A 24,453-nucleotide genomic window follows, 5' to 3' on the forward strand; every position below is an offset into this window, starting at 1 on the left:
GTGTTTTCTTGGAAAAAAAAGCTGGTGCGCTTTTGCCATTTCCTTCTCCAGCTCATTTGACGGATGAGGAAACTGAGGCAAACAGGCCTAAGTGGCTTGCCCACAGTCACACAGCCAGGAAAAGTCTAAGGCCAGGTTTGAACTCAGGAAGATGAGGTTTTCTACTCCAGAGCTGGCACTGTATCTACTGTATCACCTAGCTACCTTAACTGGTCAGTAAGGCTACATAATGATAATAGTTAATATTTAGGCTGTGTTTTATGATTCACAAAGCACTTCACCAATATTATCTCACTTGCTTTCTTACAACAAGCATGAGAAATAAGTGCTACTACTTTTCTCATCATAAATGAGATTAAGTAATTTATCCAGGCACATCTCGTGTCTGAGTCAAGATTTGAACTCAGGTTTTCCTAACTTCAAATCCAACACTCTATCTCTACATCACCTCATTGCCAAATGCTTTTGGGAGGAGCAAGGTTGTCTGGAAAAATTATGATGATTGGCTTTTATAATCTTCCTAAAACCAAGCAGGCTTCCAGGTTCCATGTTCAGCTAAGGCTGAGTCTTCACTGGAACACACACCTTTCAGTGCAAGGATTATAGACTAGAAGAGATGAGCTTGGCTTTCAATCCAATCTAATAAACATTTCACATTGTAAGAGCAACCTGGGTCATCCTGGCAGGAATCTACAGACATTACTGATGGTGACAGCTTTGCCTAGTATAGGGAAAGCCTAGGAAAGTAGCCCCTGACCATTTACCTTTAAGCAAGGGCTGTATATAATCCAGAAAACCAGTCCCACCCGTTGTGGCCACACCCAGCTGCACACTGCACCTGTATATCATCTGGCAGGACATGTGGAAGTCAGCCAAAGCCAGCTGCCACAGCTATAACAAACCAGGATCTTTTCCCCCTGAATTTTGAGATCTGTATATCCTGCAAAGGCAGCTAGGTGGTATTGTGGACAGATTGCTAAATCTAGAGTCAGTTTAAATTCAGCCTCACTTACTAGCTGTATAATTGAGCAAGTCACATAACTTGTCTACCTCAGTTTCCTCGATTGTAAAATGATAATAACATCAACAACTTCTTAGGGGTATAGTAAGTATCAAACAAGATAATATTAGTAAAGGACTCAACACAGTGCCTGGAACCTAATTTGTTGTTTTCCAACCATGTCCAACTCTTCACAACCCCATTTGGAGTTTTACTGACAAAGATACTGGAGTGATTTGCTATTTCCTTCTGCAGTTTATTTGATATATGAGGAAACTGAGGTAAACAGGGTAAAATGACTTGCCTAGGGTCGCAAAGCTAGTAAGAGTCTGAGGCCAGATTTTAATTCGGAAGATGAGTCTTCACACTATATACTGTGCCATCTAGCTGCCCTAGAGGGATATGACAGACAAATAAGCATACAAGAAAAAGTGTGACAGGGACAAATAAAGTTTTCAAGGGAAGTATGAAGGAGAGGGTGTTTTCAAGGGAGGCTTCCTAGAAATGGCCCCTGAGCTAGAGATAAGGGCATGCATTATGGGTATAATTTGTACAAACATGGGATAGAAGGGTTCGGCTTGGCTAAAACAAAGAGCACATGATGGGAAATAAAAAAGGCTGAAAGAGCAAGTTGGAAGCTCTTAAAATGAGACATCAAACAAAAAGTACAGATTTCATTCTACAGCTCAGGACTTCCCAACCTTACCCCGGTTGGGAAGTCCTGCCTCCCTCCAAGGAATATGAGAAGCTTGTCAAAACATATGGAGAATAGTTCATAAGTAACTGTATTATCCTACTCAAAATAATCTGTTATATGCATGGGAAACCCTAGAATTTAGATCCTTTCAGAATGAATAGGGAGTATAAAAAGGTTTACTAAAAGTAGGGGGTGTCTAACATGGAAATGTGTTTTGCATGACTACACATGTATAACCTATATCAAATTGCTTGCCTTCTCAATTAAGGGGAAAGGAGAAGGAATGAGAGAGAGAATTTGAAACTCACAATTTTGAAAACAAATGTTAAAAATTGTTTTACATGTAATTGGGGGGAAATAAAATGCTAAACACTAAAAAAAAAGAAAAAGACTGAAAAAATAGGAGCTGAAAGTTTCTAAGTATGAAATATTTGATCAAAGCTGTGCATTGGGAAATTATTTGGGGATCAACAAAGAATGGATTAGAGAAAAGAGACAGAAGGAAATCAATTAGGAGGCTACTGCAGTAGTCCAGAAAAGAAGTGATAATAGCTTTAATAAGAATAAAACAGCTAACAGTTATCTAGTGCTTTTAAATTTGCAAACATTTATTTCATTTGATCCTCACAACTACCCTAGTAACTATTACTGTTAGATTCATTTTACAGATGTGGAAACTGAGTGTTTTCTAACGGGTAGAGTTCAGTGATGGAACTCCAAGAATCTATTTGCTGATCACAATTCCAGAGGAATCAAGACAAAACACAGTCCTCCCTTCTTCAGAGGACTCAAGAATACAAATTGAGACATTTTTCTGGGCATGGCCAATGCTAGAATGTTTTACTTGACTATACCTATTTATAATAGGGGATTTGTTTTTTATTCCTCAATTGGAGGGAAGAAGTAAGGAAGAGAATTTGCTTTCGAAAATAAAATACAATTTAATTTTTTTTTTTAAGAATCTTGCTGTCTTCAAGGGTCAGTGGTCCTCAGGTTTGGGGTTATAAAAGCTGATAACAAGTCAGACACACAAATCCAGATTCTCAGATACTTGTCCAAAACAGATCCATCCACAAATCCAACTTTATTTTGGGAAGTACAGAGTAGATAACCATACATGTATAATAAGGGCAATACTAGGATTCTTCACAGATCTCCCCATCACTTCACCCCAAACCCAGGCCTACTTTGAACCTGTGAAAGAAAGCAAGTTGCGTCTGAGAGATCAGATGCCAGTCCAGCAATGAGTGTGCCCTCGGGTCTCCTTGCCACAAACATAGGGTCTTGGGAGCTCTGGGTGATAAGACCCAAAGTTTATGGCACCAAAGGCACAAGTGCCCCTTGTAAACCCCAAAGAGCCATCTGAAGAGCACTAAAAATATTTTCACATGCTTTGTGACTTCATTCACTTCATCCTGATTTTTTACCCTTTTAGGCTCAGCCCAGCCCCAAGAGGCTAGAATTAATTACTGTATGCATCAGGGAAAGAGATCCAGAAGTCAGGTTGCATGTCCAAACCTGGAATTCAACCTCAGCCCTGTGGCCTCCCCCCAGGAGGATAGCTCAGAAGAGCTTCAGTGCATGGCTCCTCCTTCTCCCCCCAAGGCACACACCTGCCCTCATTGTCCTGAGGGTCTGGGGAATAGGAGAGTCAGCTCCCTTCAACCCGACCCTCACACTCTGAAGGCTGTAGTTTACTGTGGATATAGTCCACCAGCTTCCCCAACTGCTGCTCCAGCTTGTGATCATCACCATGGTTCTCAATGACCCAATCAAATGCTCCATAGTGGTCCAGGCCACATTCTGATTCGGCATCATCCACTCCTGCAGAAGGAGGAACACAGAGGTCAGATCACTCATCACCTTTCCAAAGGTCAAGCCATAAAAATTCTGTCCCAGAATTAGAAAGGAGTCAGAGGCCATCAAATGAAGTCCATACCTAGATCAGCATACACTCTACAATATCCTTAATAAGTGGTCATAATAATTGACTAATAAACATGTAATAATAATTTAATTAAATTATTTACTTTAATCGTTAAATTATTGATACTAATTCTAAACAGGTGATCAAAATAAAAATAATTGCTGACATTTCTACTTAAAAGACATATAATAATAGGTAAAGCACTGACAACTTTATTCCACTCCTGGCTTCCTCTCCAATGGACAGGACTGAAACTATAAGAACTGAATCCAATAATCATCAAAACAACCTGGTACTAGGGGAGCAGCTAGGAGGCGCAGTGGATAGAGCACTAGACCTGGAGTCAGGAATTGCTTGCCTTCCCAGGGAGGAGGGAGAATAAAGGGAGAGAATTTGAAATTAGGATTTTCTTAATGATTGTTAAAAGCTTTTTTTACATGTAATTAGGATCTAATGAAATAAATAAAAATAATTTTCAAAGAAAGAACTGAATTGAATCTGGTATCTTAGTCTAGTCCTTTCTCTTCGTCCTGCCCTGCCTTGCCCTTTCTGCCAGAGGTATGCCATCACCGAAACCTTCATAGCACCTCCACACCCCCATGTAGAACTGCTGGCAAAATATCAGATAAACTGATTAGTCAGTTTCCCACTCCTTTCCGGGGAAGGAGTGATCTTTGAGGTAATCCTTGTCACTGCTTTCCATGCCTTACTGATAATGGCAGGCCACAGTGGCCAGGGTAATTAAAGCACACTAGTTGCCACTTCAGTATGTCCTCAGCACCCCACAGTCAAAATGATCTTCCTAAATTACTGTTTGACTATCTGACTCTCAGTCTCTCTCATATTCACAGACACACACACCCCTCCAGGATCAAATATAAGATTCCTCCGCATTCAAATCCCTTCATAATCTCCCTACTTACATATACCTTTCCAGTCCGATCCACCTTAGACCCCACCCACCATTCTTTGTGATCCAAAGACAATGGTCTCACCTGTTCCTCCATTTCTCAACTCCAGGTATTTTCTCTGGCCTTCCCCCCACATGCCTGGAATACTCTCCCACCTCTCCCACCCTCCCATGAAGATTCCTTCATGTTCCAGCTGGTTAAATTCCACCTTCTACAGAAAGCCTTTCTTGCTCTCCTTAATCTTAGAGCCATCTCTCAAACAACCCCAATTTATCTTTCTATATCTTGTTTGTATTCCCCTGATAAGACTGTGAGCTCCATGAGAGCAGGGACTGTGTTTTGCCTTTCTCTGTAACTCCACAGCTCCAAAGGGCCTGGGACTTAGTAGGTGCTTAATAAATATTTATTAACTGTTTCTTGACTAATCCAACATATCACTTTCTGGTATGAAGTTTTTGTATGAGGTTCTCTATTCAAGATTTCCCTGACTCTGGTCTGGGATGATATTAAAAAGTATTAGCCTTGCCTGAGCCAAAAGCAGTTGCTGGGAAGAGGAAGAGATCCAGACGTGATCTGGGTGAAGGGGATGCCAGTCTAAGATTAAATATGCTGTAGATAATCCATGAGATGAAAAAACAAGACAACTCTGTAGCCTTAGAATGCTAAGGGAAATAGCCAGAGCTCCCTTTCTATCAATCATAGGATTTAAAGCTAGCAGGGATTCAACCTTATTTCATCCTCAGGTAACCTAAGGTCCTGGGTATGTTAAGAACTAAAAGTATATCAAAATTGCTTCCCTGTATCCAAACCTCAGCACAAATGGAAACTCATCTTAAAAAACACATATGAAAACTAGAAGCTCCTTTTTACAAAATATGAAAAGGTTACACAGTATCACTTAATGGTGTTAAGTTTAGGGGAGAAGAGGAATTACAATTTACCATCAGAGAACACTAGATTTACAAATAATTACATATAGGAAGGATTTTTTGTATCAGTGGCAGAGTAAAGCCTGTATTTATCTCTTTTGTTGTAATTTTTGTTGTAATTTGTATTACAAATTTGCAAGTTTTTAAAATCCACCGACAACTCAAGTATTTTATAAACTGGGATCTTAGATTCTAGAGAGCAATTTGGAACTAAGCTTATAGAGCTATAAAACCATGAATATTCTCTGACCCAATACCACCACCACTGTCTGTATCCCAAAGAGACAAAAAGGAAAAGCATTTATACATACAAAAATATCGATAACAGCTCTTTTAGTAGTGCAAAGAAGTGGAAACTGAAGGGATGCCCATCAATTGGGCTGAATAAGTTGTGCGATGAATATTGATTCAATTGCAATGGAATACTACTGTGCTATAAGAAACGAGGATCAAGATACTCTCAGAAAACCCGGGAAAGACTTACACGAACTGATGCAAAGTGAAATAAGCAGAACCAGGAGACCATTATATTCAGTAACAGCAATACTGTATAAAGGTCAGTTGTGAATGACTTAGATATTCTCAGGAATACAATGACCTAAGACAATTCCAAAGGATTCATAATGAAAAATGCTACCCTTCCCTAGACAAAGAATTGATGGAGACTGAATGCACATCTAAAAATACTGTTTTAATTTTTTTATTTTTCTTGGGTTGGTTTTTGGGGGAGAGGGAGGATTTTCTTTTACAACAAGAGTAATACAGAAATATGCTTAGCATTTGCACTCTTTCTATTGTTGTTTGCTTGCATTTTTGTTTTTCTTCCCAGGTTATTTTTATACCTTTCTAAATCCGATTTTTCTTGTGCAATAAGATAATTGTATACATATGTACACATATATTGCATTTAACATATACTTTAACATGTTTAACATGTATGGGATTACCTGCCATCTAAGGGAGGGGGTGGAGGAAAGGAGGGGAAAACTTGGAACAGAAGTGTTTGCAAGGGTTAATGTTGAAAAGTTACCCATGCATATGTTTTGTCAATAAAAAGCTATAATAATTTTTAAAAAAGAAACAGAAATATGTTTTGCATGACTGCACATATATAATTTATGTAAAATCGCTTGTCTTCTCAATGAGGGAGGGAGGGAAAGAATTTGGAACTCAAAATTAAAAAAAAAAGTTAAAATTTTTTACATATAATTAGGGGATACTACATATTAAAGAAAATTTTAAAAAAAGTTAAAAGTTTAAAAAAAATAGAATTTTCTAATAACTCACATTTAAATAGATTAGACTTAGCCCATTCAGGAACACAAAACAATTCCCTAGGTTAATCAAAGAAATTTAACTTTAACCAAAAACTTCCTTTGTTATAGCTAAGTCAATCAATCAAAATATATCTATAAAAAAATTCTTTAGTACACAACACTGTGTTAGATGCTGGTGAAGATATAAAGTTAACTAGACATTCCTTGTCCCCATGACACTTACAGTCTAATGTGGGATAAAGGTACTTGAATTTTGCCTGAGCAATCTGTAACATTACATAGACAATCATGATACAAAATATTTTATGAAATTTAAGAGGAAAGTGCAATACTGACAAGGGATACGTCAGGACATCTTCATGGAAGAGAGGAAATCTGAGTAAGATCTGAAAGCAGAAGTTCCCAGCCTTTTTGTGCGAAATGGATTTCTACTTCAAAAAAATGTCTTTAAATGCATAAAATAAAGTTCTCAGAAATACAAAGAAAACCAATTACATTGAAATGAAAGAGCTAGTTTTTTTTCCCATCCAAGTTCATAGGCCCCTTAAAATCTATCCTGTAAATATAAAATGTTTTGTAAATTGCAGTTTCAAGACAACAAACTAAATTTATATTGAGCTTTTTAGCCTACAAAGCAATTTCCTCAGTTAATCAAAGAAATTTAACTTTGACCAAAACCCCCTCTGGCATGGATAAGTCAACTAATCAAAACACATTTATTAAACAACTACTTTGGGCAGAACACTTAACCCCAGGTTAAAGAATTCCTATTTTTAAAGGTTAGGTAGAAATTTAACAGGCAAAATGGGGAAGGAGGACATTCCAGCCCTAAAGAACCCATAAGCAGAGAAATGGAGGGAGGTTGGAGGGCACAGACTGTGGTCATAAGCAGAGATGTCAATTTGACTGGAGACCGTGTACCTCAGTTCTGAGCATTTCCTCTCGCTCTCTCTCCACCATGTCTAGACTCTTCCTACTCTGTCCAACTATTGACCTCCTTGGCTTCTTTCAAGTCCCAATTAAAATCCTACCTTCTAGAGGAACTTTCCCTAGGTTTTTTAATTTTTAATTCTACTTTTTAAAATTTCTTATATACCCCAGATCTAGTTTGTTTTGAATAGATTTGTTTGTGCATCTCCCCAATTAGATTATAAGTTAGATTGTAAGGCCCTTCAGGGCAAAGACTGGTGGTGTTTTGTTTTGTTTTGTTTTTACCTTTTCATGTATTTCCAGGTTAGTACAGTAATTGATATATAGTAGGTGTTTTAATAAATATTCACTAAATTGTAATGAATTATAGTTTTTAAAAGGAATTAAGACAAGGTTAGAAAGTTACAAAGACACAGGTGGAAGGTCTCAAGTGCTAGGCAAAAAAGGTGGAACTTCACCTGGGAAACAAGAGGAAGCCATGAAAGACTTCTGCGCAAAGGAGTAGCATGATTAAAACAGTAAAAGGAAAAGATGATATTAACAGTGATACAAAGTATGGACCAAAGAAGGGAAAGAGCAGAAGTGAGAAGATCTTCCAAGAAGCTTCACTTCCTAAGAGGACAAACACAAGCAGCAGCAGCTCAGATAAAGATTAAGCACAAATAAGGAGTGTGCAGAGTAACCTGGATCTAAGGCAGAATCCAAGCCTTTTAGGCTGGTGCTCTCCCAAAAGCCCAGGTTGGCTGAAGCATCATCCTACCCAAAAGCAGGGCAAGAAGAGACAGAAGTAGGGGGGGAATAAACACCATTCCCATTCTAACAACTACTACCATCAAAAACACTGTCACTTTTTTCCAGGAGACACAACAAGCAACAAAATCCTTTCCATTCAATCAATAAATATTTTTTAAGTACCTACTATGTACCAGGCACTATTCTAAGAGCTAGAGATTAAAAAAAGTCCCTGCCCTCAAGGAGTTCACAAACAAACAAACAAACACAAAGCAAGCTATATACAGGATAGATAAGAAATAATTAACAGAGGAAAGGAACAAGAATCAAGAGCAGATGGGAAAGGCTTCTTGTAGAAACTGGGATTTTAGTTAGAACTTGGGGGGGGGGAAGCAAGGGAGGTCAATAAGTGTGACAGGGAAAGGAAAACATTTTAAGCATGGGGCAGGGGAGCAGCCAGAGAGAATGTCTGGAGGTAAGAGATGGAGCATCTGGTTTGAGGAACAGTCAGGAGGCCAATGTCCTTTACACTCAGCCTTCAAGACACCCTTGCATGGTATGGCAGAAAAAGCAGTGAATCAGGAGCCTGAAAATCTGAGTTCAGGCCTTGGTTCTCCCATTTGCCAACTGTGTGATCATGCAGAAGAAAGGCTTCCAGAGACAGACCCTCTGAACACAGGATGGGCAGGCATGGACAGGGACCTCCCAAAATGATGCAATCCCAGAACTATAAAAATATTTGATTGACAAAAGGTCAGTGGTCTCACCTCTGTGGGTCTTATCTGTTAAATGAGGGTACCTGCATTATCTACCTCACCAAGCTGTTGGGAGAAAAGGGCTTTGCAAAATCATTAAATTATAGCTGGGGGACACAAGACCCACACTCTGTTAGAAGGCCAAGTCTCTGCCCTGGGAAGGAGCTGATGCTCTGTACCTCTTTAGGTCTACTGAATAGGATGTAAAAAAAAAAAAAAAAAACTGGAGGCAAAGCTCACCTGCTGTGAACACCCAGCCTCGCTGTCGCCGGCTTTCCTCTGATGCGACCACTCGGACCAGCTGGGTCACATCCCCAAAGGAGGACTGGAACCACTGAATATCTGACACTCGCCGAGCATCACTCACCAGCTGCTGGAAAGAACACACAATCAGACAACCCCAAGCCTGGCACGTGTGCCATATTGGGTTTGGGGAAGAGGGAAAGAAGGGATGGCAAAAGAACTGAAAGCCGGAGTCCCTTCCCTCCACCACCACCCCCAAGGCAAACAATCTAGTCGGGGAGCCAGAGCCTTCAACATGGTCTGTAGTAGGTTTGCCAACCAAATTCTAATCTTAGACACTCAAGTTCAAATGTCACCTTAAAACCTAATGGGGGGAGGCAAAAAATCAAACTATGCATGGGATAAATGGGGGGAAATTGGCAGAGCTGACAAGGCAAGGAAATTAAGAGGGGCTAGAAAAAGCTTCTTCTAGAAACTGGGCCTTAAAAGAAGCAAAGGGCAGTTAGATGGTGCAGTGGGTAGAGCACTGGTCCTTGAAGTCAGGAGGACCTGAGTTCAAATTCAGCCCCCAAATCCACACCTCCTAGCTGTGTGACTGTGAGCACGTCACATAACCCTAATTGCCTCATCAAAAAAAAAAAAAAAAGGAAGAAGAAGAAGAAGCAACAGCAACAGGAGCCAGGGAAGTCAGTGGAAAGAAAGGATTCCAGGCACTGGGAAGAACCAGGAAAAAATGCCTGGAGCTAGGACTATCTTGTTCATGAAACAGTCAGGAGATCAGTATCACTTGCAAGCTGAGCCTTCCAGGTAACTCTGCATGACATCATAGAAAAAGCATTAGGAGGTTTCTGTGGATCAGGAGTAAGGAAGGCTTCCAGAGAATGAATGCCCCTAGCCAGAAACCATCTCTTCTTTTAGAGTCACAGGACATCAAAGTATAAGAAACCTCAGAAATCATCTAATTCCAATTGTTTTATTTTACAGATGGGGAAAGCTGTGGCCGATCCAACTGTCCAAGATCAACAAAGGTATCCAGACCCAGATTCAAGCCCAAGGTCTTTGTTCAAAGCTGGCGCCCTTTCTACTATACCAAGAATAAAAGATTAAAATTGATGAGAATTTAAATGCATCAAGTCATTAGCCACTAGATAATGCCAAGTTCCCTCTCCCCTACAAGGCTAAAAGCTTTGTTGACAAGCTCTTCCACCCTAGTCTCCCATACTAACACACTTCATTAATCAACACTAGTAGCCAGCAGGAGTGAACTGCAGTCCCAGAGATGATGGTTAGGAGCATTAATTAACCACTCGGGGGCGACAGCAAGTTTCTAGACAACAAAAGATTCTTAGTGCTCTCAGACTTGTTTCTTCAACAAAAAAAATCGATTCTGGTTTTCTCCTAAGGTCTTGATATTTATCCATTCAGCAATAATTAATATAAAAGGCCGATTTAGAACCTCCAGCATAGACCATTCTCATGACAGCAAGGCCTCGGGATTCTAGCTCCTAGGATCCAAGTTTTAGGAGCTGGAAGAAACCCCAACCCATCATTTCACAAATGTACACCCTGATGCCACAGAGAGTTTAACAAGAATGATGATTAAGAAAAGTCATTAGTCTGAGCAATTAAGAGATTACTGGTAACTTCAGAGAGGGCACTTTTGTTGAATGAAACACTGAAAGGGGTTTGAAGGTAAGAGAGAAGGCAAGAAGTGAAGGTCTCCAGGAGCCACACGTAACAAGCTTGTTTTCTTCCACATGAGAGTATCCTTTCTTTCCTGTCCAGGAGAAGAGTCCCTAATTCAGCTGATCTTCCCAAGTCGAAGTCTTTAGTTCCTCCCCCTCACCCCTCACTCCTTCACCTTGGGAAATTTTCCAGTGTCATTCCTGAAAAATGCCCAGAACTGAGCACAATACTCCAGATATGATCTGGACAGAGAGCAAGGAAGTATAGGGCATATTCCACATTAAACTGGAAGTCCTATAAGGACAGGGAACATCTTACCTAATTGGTGTATTTCCCCGTACCTATCACAATGAATCTGCACCAGACAGTTATTTAATAAAAGGTTTCTGATTGATTGACTTGTCCATGATAGAGGAATTTTTGGTCAAAATTAAATATCCTTGAAAAATTGAGGAAATTTCTTTGTCTCTTTTTAAAGAACCTTGTAAATATGAGTCTTCTAAAACTCTACTCCCCTTTCAGCATATCAAATTTGTGCCTAAATTACTCTGCTCAAATGAAGAGGTGATTTCTTCCTTGTCAAGATAAACCCCAAATCACACACCCTTAATACCATTCTGTCACTATTTTCCAACACATTATCAACAATTATTAACCCATTCTCAACCTCACTCTATTTTCAACTTCTTTCCCTCTCTACTGGTTCTTTCCCTGCTGCCTACAAATATGGCCATGTTTCCCATTCTTAAACTTTCACTTGAATGGATCATCTCCTGGATGTTATGATCCTATAACTCTTTTCCCTTTCTCAGTTGTCAAAATATCTTGGAGATACTAATACATTGTTGATGGAGTTGAGAACTGATCCAACCATTCTGGAGTGCAATTTGGAACTATGCCCAAAGGGCTATCAAACTGGGCATACCCTTTGATCCAACAGTGTTTCTAGTGGGTCTGTATCCAAAAGAGATCATAAAAAAGGGGAAAGGAGCCACATGTGAAAAAATGTTTGTGGCAGCCCTCTTTGTAGTAGCAAAGAACTGGAAACTGAGCAAATGCCCATCAGTTGGAGAATGGCTGAATAAATTATGGTTATGGAATATTATGATCAGCAGGATGATTTCCGAGATGCCTGGAGAGATTTATATGAAGTGATGCTGAGTGAAGTGAGTAGAATCAAAAGAACATTGTACATGGCAACAACAAGATTATATGCTGATCAACTCTGATGGTCGTGGCTCTCTTCAACAATGAAGTGACTCAGTTCAGTTTCAATGGTTTTGTGATGGAAAGAGCCATCTGCATCCAAAGATATGGGGACTGAATGTGGATCAAAGCTTAATATTTTCACCTTTTTGTTGTTATGATTTGTTTGCTTTTTGTTTTCTTTCTCATTTTTTTTCCTTTTTGATCTGATTTTTCTTGTGCAGCATGATAAATATGGAAATGTATATGGAAGAAATGCATATGTTTAACATTGCTTGCTGTCTAGGGGAGATGGTGGGGGGAAGGGAAGGAGAAAAAACTGGAATACAAGGTTTTGCAAGGGAGAATGTTGGAAACTATCTTTTCATATATTTTGAAAATAAAAAGCTATTATTTTTCAAAAAGAAGAAAATAAAAAGCTATTATAAAAAAAAAAAACCTGCTTTGGAGATACCCCGTTTCCCAGAGCTAAGCCCCAGGAAGCAGGTTGCATCCCGAACTTAGCCTAACAATAATCCTTTGCACCCAGGATGATATTACTCTCTGGCAAAGTGTATTGCTTAGACCAGCAACAGGTGTTCACTGAGGGATTTAGCTCTCCCTATTTCCCGGGGTCATCCATCATGTGCTCACAATCCCTGTTCCTTGTCACTGACAGATACAGCACTTCTGCTCCCATCACACAATTCTGGTTCTGTGCCCTGCAGAGTGGGCACGACCCTCCAGGCCTAAAACAATACTGTTCCCACAGGACCCGTGGGAACAGTAACTCAAGACCTAAAAATGAATGTCGTAATCCGGCCCATTTGTGATATATAAGACCTGCCTTTAGTGCAGCATGGTAAGCTCTTCTTCTTGGGAGAGGAAGGGCTTTTGTTTGCAAACATCATTTTGTGTTTGGGTCCTCACTCTACTGTCACTGACCTGCTCTGTTTGTTTGGCTCTGGCCATCTACAGGTTAGAGGCCACTTCTGGTCCAGTTGACAGTTAAACTTCCTTAATGTACTATTAGTCAGCATGTCTAGAAAATTCAGTTTTTACAGGATAGGGTACAACAAGCATCATGGTGTATATAGCCTCCAAGTCAGGAAAGATTTGAATTCAAGACCTGCACCTGACACAGACTGGCTATATGAGCCTGGACAATTCATGGCAACTTTTCCAGGCCTCAATCAGTTGTCCAAGATAACAGGACATGTGTCAATCTGCCAGCCTAACTGCACTGGAAGAAGGAGTTTCTTCATTGAGTGCTCCCTATCCCAATGAAATCATTCACACACACAAGAGCTGAATTTACAGACCAAAGAACTATTATAACATAGAACCATTTTTCCCCCTCAAAAGGCAGAGACCCATAAATTAAGCACAGCCTGGGACCTTCAAGTGTAAATGTGGTAAAGTAGGAAAAAAGCACTGATTCTGGAGTCAGAGGGCATAGGTTCAAATCTCACCTCCACCACTTAGCAGATGGGCGATGCTGAAAGCTGTTTAACTTCCCTGAGCCTCAATATTTTTACATATTGAAAGAGAAGGCTAGATGAGACCACCTCTGAGTGCCCTGAAGCTGTTGATCCATGATCCTATAATCTGTTCCAAACTGTCCCCAGCTCACATTCTCTTCCCTGATGTCCCTTAACTGAAAGAGAAGCGTACATCAATGGGGACAAAGCACAAGACTTGGGTTCAAGTCCGGCCTTAGACAGTAACTAGCTCTGTGACCCTGGAGGTGCTTATGGTCAACTGGGACCCTGAAATGGGTTTCATAAATAACCTAAGTAGGCCTGTGCCCACTATCACATGGTTCTGTTCATCCTAGTTGTGGTTAAGGTGTCTGACCCCAAAGGGAGCCCACTCCTGTGTACTGTGTCTAAAACAGAGGATTACATGGAGAGAATTAACGGAATCTAATTTTTAAAAAACCCATTTAATCTCCAGCAGTCTCTGTTTCCTAGTCTGTAAAAATGGTGCTAACAATAGCATCTACTTCACAGAGCAATAGTAAGGATCAAGTCAAATAATGTAAGTAAAAGGTTTCAGACACCTTAACAGGCTTATGTAAATGCAGGCTATAATTTAGACTACTCATAGGGAGAACAAACACAGAAGCTGAAGTTTAAATCACATGAGAAAAATGGGCTCTTAGGGAAAGGTCCAGATGTAGGGAAAGATTGAAGGCAAAAGGAGAAGGGAAAGGTATAGGCTGAGATAGGTAACATTGAAAGCAACAAACAGGAGCATGGACACATGACAAGACACAGAGGAGAGTCTGGCATGCTATCCATGGGGTCACAAAGAGTTGGTCACAACTGAACAAATGAACAATTATTATCATCTATCTAAGTTTGAATCCTGCCTTAGAGGCTTACTTGGTGAGTGACCTTGGGTCTTGGTTTTCTCATCTGTAAAATGGGGATAATAACTGTACCTCCCTCGTAGGGGAGTTGTGAGGATTAAATGAGATGATACATGTAAAGCATTTTGCAAACCTTAAAGCCCCATATAATGCTAATTATTGTTGCTGGGCAACAGCAGGTGTTCAGTAAATCCCATCAGAGAGTTGACTGTGTGTGGCCCTCCTGGGCTCTGGCTCTACAGAACACACATAAGCAGGAAGGGGGAGGGTCCAGAGGAAGGAGGAGATGCAGTTTCTGCCTCAGGAGGGACCTGCTACTTTCAACCACACTCTGGACTCCTGGGATGGGGACAGGGGATACAGGGGGAGGGAGGAGGAGGAGGAGGAAAAGGCCAAAGCTGGGTGTGCAAGGCCCACTGAAAAACCACTTTCACAATGGTCCTTACCCAGACAGGCTGGGGGACCCCCTCCACAATCTTCCTGCAGAAGAAGCCCGGGTCCCTCTTCCTCTTCTCCTCTCCCCAGCGGATCATGTCCTCCCGAAAGGCCTCTTTGTAACTGCTGGCATCAAGGAGTCGCTGGAAGTCCAGTCCATGCTCCTGCTCAAAACAAGTCAAAAACATGTCATTCACCCCAAGAGGTCACTCCACCTCCTGGATCAGCTGCAATGAGAGGTGATCATTCCCTTCCCCCTCCGCCTCAGGACACTCCCCTCCATTTCCATTTGTCTGGGGAAACAGTGTCTGAATTAAACACACACATCCTGTGATCAGTCTTCCCCAATTATTTGGGAAACAGGTTTCTTTCCAGGAAGACAGGGCCAGACCTCAGTAAAGCATGAGAATGGGAAAAGATTGTGCCTGGGGCCCTCCCATCCAGCTCCTTTAAGCACTGGATCCTCTAAGGATTCCTACATTTTAGCTTGGGACACCCGGAGAAGGCAAGCCTTCCAAAGTAACCTGCTGTCCAGACACTTCAGGCCGGACGCTTCAGGATCAGAACGACTCAGGAGCTGGAAGGCCCCTCTCTCCTCTGGTCCAACTCTTCCATTTTAAAGATGAGGAATCTGAGCCAGGGAGGTTAAGTGGCCCCCACTATCGTCATCAGAGTCCAAAGCCAGGCCCGTCCTACCACAGTATATCCACCCAGGGACTCACAGAAAGGAACCCCCGAGACTTGCATCCAGACTCTGGCAATGCCCCTTCCTTGGTATTACTGGTCCTAGGCATGTACCAGACAGACCACATCTGGAGTCTAGGTACATTTTAAAAGGGAAACTGATGATCTGGGGCATCTATGAAAGGGATGTGAAAGTCTGGAAACCGTGTCATGTGAGGAGGTGAGGGCCTGGATTTGAGCCCTAAGTCACTGGGGAATGGCGAGGGGGGAAGGGCACCAAGGCAGAGCTGCAGACTCTGTAACCTGAGAGGGGTCTGAGCAGATCTCCCCTAGGGCCCCTTCCAGCTCCTCCAGCAGGCTCAGCCTGGAGAAGAGGGAAGAACTGCTCCAGAAACCCACACATATTTTGTTGCTCTAGAATCCAAGTTCTTAGACTATGGTTTGTAACCTCATATGGGGTCACCTAACTGAACTTGGGGATCGTGAGATGATGATTTTTCATCGATAAATGTTTCATTTGTATGCCTTTTTTATATACCTGGTGTGATGCAAAAGTAACTTAGGCAAAAAGGGGTTCTGAGTGGGAAAACTTTAAGAAGCCTTATTCTAGCAGACTGCCATTCTAACAAAAAGGGATGTCCTTTTGGGGTGGGGATATTAGGATAGCTAACCAGCAGCCTCCCTACCCCTTGTGTCATCCAGTCATTTCAGTCATGTCTGACCCTTTGTGACCTCATTTAGGATATTCCTGGCAAAGATTCTGGGATGATTTGACATTTCCTTCAGAGGCTGGATTTGAATTCAGGTGTTCCTGACTCCAGGCCCAGTACACCAGCCTCAGTTTGCCCATTTGTAAAATAAGAGTCCTGGAGGAGGGCAATGGAACAAGCAAAGTTATGGGAGCAGGAAAATAACAGGTACATTTAGGGAACTCTGAATAATCTAGCAGAGCAGAGAGAGAGTTCAGTTCACAGAGTATTTATTAGGTGCCTATTATATGTCAGGTACTATGCAAGATACAAAGACAACAGTGAAATAGTCTCTGCTCCCAAGAAGTTTACATCCATTTGGGGAGTGGGGAAGGGAAGCCACTGGAGTTTTGTGAGTAGGAGTGTGAGGTTTCATTCCTCTCTCTGCACTTTGAATTTTCCAGGCTTTCTCCGTCCTGTGCCCCTTTCCAGCTACCTTATAAACATTGTCTTCTCACCATTAGAATGGAAGTTCTTCAAGAACAGGGACCTTCTTTCTGCTGGTATCAGTATTCCCAGTTCTTAGCATAGTGCCTGGCACACAGAAAGTGCTTACTAAATGCTTGCTGAGTTGACTTAAAAGCCTGTTTTACCAAAAGTAGCACCCACAAGTGGGCTAGGGCAGGCAGAAGCCAGTCTGAGACGTAAGACAAGTTTGAGCTTACCTGTAAATAAGCATTAATTACCAAGGGGGCACAGATCCAGCTGCTTCATGACATACCTGGGCATATTGCTCCTTGAGGGGTCCAGAGAGCCGAAGCACAGCACACACATCCACCCCCAGCCTGTGGGATGGGAAGATACCCCCCAGGCCAGAACTCAGTTAGCTCAGAGACCTGCATCTCCCCACCCAGTGTTCTGCTCCACCTTCAAGCCAACACTTGTACAATGAGGACAGCCCAGCACCTACCACTCCCCTCTGGCAGCCTAGTTACTCTGGCAAGAGCCACTCAATAGACTTCCCACAAGCTGGAGAGCCCATGACTCCCCCAGCCACCTCGTCAGCATGATGGAATCGGGCTGGAGAAAAATAAAATTGTCCTGTTCGAGAGAGTCGTTCGAAATGGTGACAAGTCACTGTGGGAAGCCATGAATGCATGGGTTTCCTGCTTCAAAAACACAACCTTTCTGAACCTAATGCACTAGACAGGAAAGGAGGAAACCAGACTCTGATTTAAGTCGATACCACCATCCTGGGGGCAGGACCCCACTGCCTCATGTCTGGATTACCACAATAGCCCGCCTGCTGGTGGGCCTGCCTGCCTCAACTCTTTCCCCATCCTATCCTCCAAACAATCAACAAAGTAATTTTCCTAAAGTGAGGTCAGATCATGTTACATCCTCTTACTCAATAAACTTCAGTGGCTCCCTAGTCCCACCTCCAAGATCAAATCTACAATCCTCTTTTTGGTGTTCAAACTCTTCTTAACTTATTCCTCCCTCACTCCCACCTTTCTAGTCTTCTGGCATCATTGGCCGCCTCTTCCAAGTACTCTATGATTCAGTGACATAGGCCTCCTGGCTGCTCCAGGAACAATCTCTCTCTCTCTGCTCTGGGTGGCTTCTTTGGTGGTCCTCCTACTTAGAAAGTGCTCCTTCCTCATCTCAGCCCCCTGAGTTCCTTCAAAATGCCAACTAAAATCCTACCGTCTATTGTACTCCTGTCCCAAATCTCCTTAATTCTCTGTTAACTAATTCCAGTTTATCCCATAATTTGTCTTCTCCCTCATTAAACTGTGAGCTTCTCCAGGGCACTATCCTTTGCCTTTCTTTGACTCTTCAGCATTTAGCACAGTGCCTGGCACACAGAAGGCACTTAATAAATACTGATTTATTGAGAAACCTACTTCCCCTTTCATTTCATCCTCTAAAATAGGAATTAAACTTTTTCTACTTGGGATTCCTTATACTGAGAAATTGTTTATGTGACTCCAGTTATATTTATAAAAACTTAAAAGAGTTGGAAGAGATGGCAGAATCCACTTAGTCCAATTTCTATTGAACTGTTTCAGTGTATCCATCCAACTCTTCATGACCCCTTTGGGGTTTTCTTGGCAAAGATAGTGAAATAGTTTGGTCATTTCCTTCACCAGCTCATTTGACAGATGAGGAAACTAAGGCAAACCGGGTAAATGACTTGCCCAGGGTCACACAGTTAGAATGTGTCTGAGGCCAGCTTTGAACCCAGGTCCTTCTGATTGCTGGGCCCTAATACCTCCAACCACTAACCCTAAATCTGACACCTCTTCTACCCTCCCCTGCTGACTACCTGCTCTACACTTTAGTCAGAAGTCCTTCCCGGGCTACTAAACGGGAGCATCAGACTTGGAGCCATGAACTGCCCCCAGTTTCCAACCTGGCCCAGGTAAACCCCACTATCCCACTTAACTGCTCTAGTCCACTTCTACACAAAGTATGAACACCTGCTTCAAGATCTTCAACAGGAATCAAGAAATATATATATATTTTTTTAATATCTAAGACATGAAGAATGAGTGATCCATGGCATCCTTCAACATCACCAGGAGTCAAAAAACATTTTTAAAAATAACTAAGAGGGGCAGCTAGGTGACGCTGTGGATAGAGGATTAGTCCTAAAGTCAGAAGACCTGAGTTCAAAAGTGACCTCAGACACTTAACTCGTCCTAGCTGTGTGACCCTGGGCAAGTCACTTAACCTCAATTGCCTCAGCAAAGCAAACTAATTAATTAAAATAAGGAAGACATGAAGAATGAAAGCCCATAGCACTGTGGATCTAAAGGACTTCTAAAGGAGTCAGGCAGTGAATTCTACCAAACATTTAAAGAACAACTAATTCCAATGCTATGTAAACTATTTGAAAAAATAGGGATTGAAGGAGTCCTACCAAATTCCTTCTTTGACACAGACATGGTACTGATACCTAAACCAGGTAGATCGAAAACTGAGAAAGAAAACTATAGACCAATTTCCTTAATGAATATTGATGCTAAAATCTTAAATAAGATATTAGCAAATAGACTTCAGAAAATCATCCCCAGGATAATACACTATGACCAAGTGGGATTTATACCAGGAATGCAGGGCTGGTTTAATATTAGGAAAACTATTAGTATAATTGACCATATTAATAATCAAATTAATAAAAACCATATGATCATCTCAATAGATGCAGAAAAGGCATTTGATAAAATCCAACATCCATTCCTACTAAAAACGCTTGAGAGTATAGGAATAAATGGACTATTCCTTAAAATAATAAGGAGCATATATTTAAAACCTTCAGTAAACATCATATGTAATGGTGATAAACTAGAACCTTTCCCTGTAAGATCAGGAGTGAAACAAGGTTGCCCACTATCACCATTACTATTCAATATAGTACTAGAAACTCTAACCTTGGCAATAAGAGCCGAGAAAGAGATTTAAGGAATTAGAGTAGGAAATGAGGAAATCAAACTATCACTCTTTGCAGATGACATGATGGTATACTTAGAGAACCCCAAAGACTCTGCTAAAAAGCTATTAGAAATAATTCAGAATTTTAAAGGAGTCAGGCAGATCTAGTCCAAGTCCCATCAGTGAAACATACTCCCTATGTGACCAAGGGTAAATCCCTCAATGTCTCAGTGCCCCAGGCAATTCACTAATAAGATTTTAAGTTATAAGGAGTTATAAATGTCTGAGTGAAAGAAGTTTCTATTTTAGCCCAGAAGTTTCCACAGGAAGATGATAGTCACAGATTCAGTTCATTCTCTACACTGATGGAGATTATAGTTATATTTATATAATTGTATTTTAAATGTATGCAAATATGTATATCTAAATATTTATACATAAGTATGCACATATAGAGATGTGAGATATATATATATATATATATATATATATATATATATATATATATATATATATATATATATATATATATATATATATATCGTTTCAAATTATGGAGCATTTATTATTATAGTTCTATAGACACAAGACTACTAGGTCTCTCTCCAACAAGGAGAACCCTTGTGAAGCTCCGTCATTTTTTGGCTGAGATTGCTCTGGCTGGAGAAGTTGAGAGTACTCTGGAATATGGAAAGGACAGAACATTGAACTGTAGAGCCCTACCCATGACTCTCCCCAAAACCCATCTTCTTTCAAGATTAAGCAACCAGCCTAAGGCATTTCCATCAATCCTGCCAATCAAAAAAATCACCTGTCTCTCCCTTCTCTGTTGTCCCCACCTACTCCACAGGTTCCTATTCCCCACCCCCAACAGGCAAGCCCTTCTTAAAAGCGAATCAAAATGTTTAAAATTATAAAGTATTCATTTTCCATTTCTAATTTTGCAAGGTAATTACCTATGTTAAGGAATTTGATGCTCACAACAACTTAAGTTTTTACAGATGAGGAAACTGAGGTAGAAATGGAATGACTTGCCCGGGATCATCATAGAGCCAATAAGTGTGGGCAGGATTTGAACACAGATCTTCTAGATATAGCACTCTATTCACTTGCACCACTCAGCAGCATCAAGCAAAAGGAAGTGGGGAAATACATTAATATTCTGTAGATGATGAGATGCCAAACTTGATGGCTGCCCCAACCAAATTAAATAGGCCACAAAATAAATAAAAATACAACATGGATAATATGGCATTTTAAACCTAAGCCAATACGCGATTCACAGGGATCCCTGTGGACAGATCGGTGTTGCCCGACACAGCTGGTGTGGAGCACCAGCTCTGCCCCTCAACTCCTGTGTGATACTAGCCAAGTCACCCCCGAGTTCCTTCACTGGTTACAATAAGGAAGACAGATGAGGCACTGATCCATCCCTCCCTCCCGGCTCTAAATTCTACGATCCTAAAGAGCCTAACCCCCTTGTTCGGTTAGGTAGCACCATTCCTTTGGTTTCATTCAATTTCATAAGCATAGATTAACAAAGATTCCAAAGACTAGTTCCGGGTGCCAATAATGTACCCTACCTTCCGATCTGCCGAAAGGTGGTGGACGACATGTGCAGAACGCCACATGTACTGTCAGATACTATGGCAGTAGTATTTGTTTCACTTCACTGTCTACTTTGGGGGAGGTTTCTCGGGTACGCAAGTAGAGGGGCGATGGGCATTAGGAACTGATGGTGGCAGTAATATACCTTCTCTCGGAGTACTTAAATTCCGGGGGAGAAGGTCCGAGCCAAACAATGCATCACTTAAGCCAAGACCCCTCGGCCCTCTCCACCCACCCAGCAGGAGACGTGGAACACCGGGCTCCTCCCCAGATGGACCCTACACCAGTCCTAAATCTGACCTCTCCTCCACCCTCTCCTGCTGACTACCTGCTCCGCAATTCATCCGTCACGAAGTCCTTTCCGGACTTCCTCTTGCCGCTAAACAGGAGCACCAGCCGCGGAGACCCAGCCCTCGGCGCCATCTGACGCCCCCAATCCTCAACCTGGACCAGGTAAACTGTCCAGACCGGCCTACCTCACGTTAGGGACACGTGGGGAGAGACTCAACCAAGCGGGGGGGGGAGAAAGAATAAAGGCGCGATTTCCGCCCCTTCTTGTCCGAAACCTAGGACCCAAGGCTCCCAAATCCATATAGTTATCAAACAGAAGGACGAGAATGAGTTCACGAGTAAGCAAAAGATATCATCCTAGCGGAAAGCCTCTTCAAAAAATTCCCCCATCCTTTCTCCCTTGAGCCAACCCAAGCCCGCCCTGGAACACTCCACTTCTCTGACTCCGCCTCCCTTGTCGGAAGAGAGAGAGCATGAACATTCTCATTTCGTCCGAAGGAGAAGTATGTAAAAACTTCCCGGATTAACTTTTTAATTACTCCTCTTTAGCGTTCTATATACATTTAAAATATTGAATTAAAATTTATATGTTTATAATTGTTTTTTAGAAACTTTGTAATTATTGATGTTTTGTCCCAATATACTGAAACAAAATTCAATTCCTCCTATATCATACAAATGGTTCATTCCACAGATGATCTTCATTTACCGAACTGGCGGGTAGAAGGAGGAGCGTAATACTCACGACTTCAGGCTTGGGGAGGGATTTTGTCTCTCCAATGCTATTGGATGATAAACAGACTTTCCAAAATTATAGGTCCTTAGGAAAGAGCTGGGGTTTGGTTTGAAAAGTGCTTTTCTGCACTCAGTGCATCCAGGTCCATCTCCAGTCACCTTGATCTCTGTCAGGCCACGGACCCAGATGACGCTGGAGGGGAAAGAGGCCGATGACCTTGCACAGCCCTCCCTCACTTAAACCCAATTCACTTGGGTATGTCAGGGCATCACCTCCCTGATAGCATGGTCCTCTTCCAGAACGAAGGACAAACAGTGCAAATATTATTGTCTGTTGGACAAAGGAGGAAATTGAGGTTCAGTGACTTGTCCGTGCTCACACTGCTGGCCACTGGATTAGCCAAAGAGCCTTTTTTGAACCTCATAGACCTGACCCATTTCCTGGACATAAAAAATCAATCAAAATCAAGTCAACCTTTCTGTGAAGAAGGAAAAAAAATTATCATAGGGATCTCAATTAAACTGGAGCAATTATTCTCAAAGCATTTGAAATGGAATAAAAGGAAGATCTACCAGGGGTTCTCAAACTAGGGCTGGTGGGCCAGATATGGCCGCTGAGGACGTTTATGGGGCCCGCCGGGTTATGGCAAATGGGCTGAAGGGAGGAGACAAAGTGTGAGCTTTTGTTTTTACTATAGTCAGGCCCTCCCACAGTCTGAGGGACAGTGAACTGGCCCCCTATTTTAAAAGTTTGAGGACCTCTGGTAAAGGCATGAGGAGACTTTATTCTGGTGTCTCAAATTGCTCAATCCAAACTTAAAAAAAAAACCGATGCCCCTATTCAGGAGCTGTTTTAGCTTCCATCCATGCGGAGCATCTCCAGGAGTCCGACAAGATCTAACTCCCAGGAAACTAGTCTTCCCGAATAAGTTTGAGAGCCCTTTTCTTGGGTTCTAGCGAGGCCATTGTCTCCTATCTTAAAATAAATTGGAGTATAAGGACTCTCTTTAACTCTCCAGCAGCCTGTGGTTTAGAAGATGATGACAATCAAAGGACTAGGTTTAACCAGTTTCCCATCCCCCTGCCCCAACCTCTATCTTTCTGGCTCCCCTGCTATATTTGAAAGAAGGCACTGGAAGGGTTTGTTAAGGGCATAGAACATGCCCTCTCCCCCCTCTCCCCATACAGCTTTTCACTCACCTGTACTGATATCCACATGTATCCTCTCCCATGTCCCAGTTCCATCCTAGAGAACTGTCCTGATACTGGTCTGTGGCTGCTGTCTGCCTTTTCTTCCCAAAACACCACTACCCATCCTCCTGCCTTTCCAAGGACTCCTCCTTCAGCAGATTCTGGCCATTTCTGAACTTTGTGCCTCCCATTAGAAACCCAGGGAAAACCTGTGCTAAGGGAATGAATATGATCAGAAAAAAAAAAAATCAACAAGTATTAAGTACTAATAAAAAAAAAAAAATCCCCAAGCCTCAAAGAGTGTACATTCTATGCAAAATTTTTTCCTACTGTCTTCCTATTCATAGGAAGAAAATGGGGAACAGATAGGATAGTTGTATAGATCCTCTTCATTTTTACTCCAAATGTCACTCCTACTTCTTCCTTTGGGAGTCATGTCAGATCCCTCTTAAGAGGATGGTGCAATGGAAGGAAATCCCTAGGTTCAATTTCTGTTTTCACTCTTTGCCAGTTGTGAGATCATGAATCAGTCACTTATCTAAACCTCAGTTTCCTTATCAGTAAAATGGGTATGATACTGGCTTTAGGCTGAAGATGCACTTGGTAGTTATCTCAGATAACAAGAGATGCTGCTCCAGCAGCCCACACAAACTCACAAGAAAATGATATTATTTTATTATTCATTTGCCCACAAAGGGGTATATAATAAGACAGCTCAGTGATGAAATACAATGCT

At 41.7% G+C, this 24,453-nt stretch overlaps 1 protein-coding gene across 7 annotated transcripts; it reads right to left on the bottom strand.

The window, feature by feature from the left end:
* Positions 1-2,762: 2,762 nt before the first annotated feature.
* Positions 2,763-24,183, bottom strand: PMVK (phosphomevalonate kinase). Of its 7 annotated transcripts, none has more exons than XM_074262179.1 (5): positions 23,727-24,183; positions 22,537-22,857; positions 15,093-15,245; positions 9,399-9,528; positions 2,763-3,521 (listed from the first exon to the last, which is right to left on the bottom strand). In XM_074262179.1, the coding sequence occupies exons 3-5, from the start codon at positions 15,177-15,179 to the stop codon at positions 3,349-3,351; spliced, it is 390 nt and encodes a 129-aa protein (XP_074118280.1). In that variant the 5' UTR covers positions 15,180-15,245; positions 22,537-22,857; positions 23,727-24,183; the 3' UTR covers positions 2,763-3,348. The 7 variants fall into 7 exon arrangements, with proteins under 7 accessions (XP_074118280.1, XP_074118274.1, XP_074118275.1 ...); XM_074262173.1 differs by lacking the exons at positions 22,537-22,857; positions 23,727-24,183 and adding exons at positions 17,236-17,299; positions 21,977-22,210 and having other exon boundaries at positions 9,399-9,531; XM_074262174.1 differs by lacking the exons at positions 22,537-22,857; positions 23,727-24,183 and adding exons at positions 17,236-17,299; positions 21,977-22,205.
* Between the last annotated feature and the right edge of the window lie 270 nt (positions 24,184-24,453).

The sequence above is a fragment of the Sminthopsis crassicaudata genome, chromosome 4 (assembly GCF_048593235.1).
Source record: "Sminthopsis crassicaudata isolate SCR6 chromosome 4, ASM4859323v1, whole genome shotgun sequence".
NCBI lineage: Eukaryota > Metazoa > Chordata > Mammalia > Dasyuromorphia > Dasyuridae > Sminthopsis > Sminthopsis crassicaudata.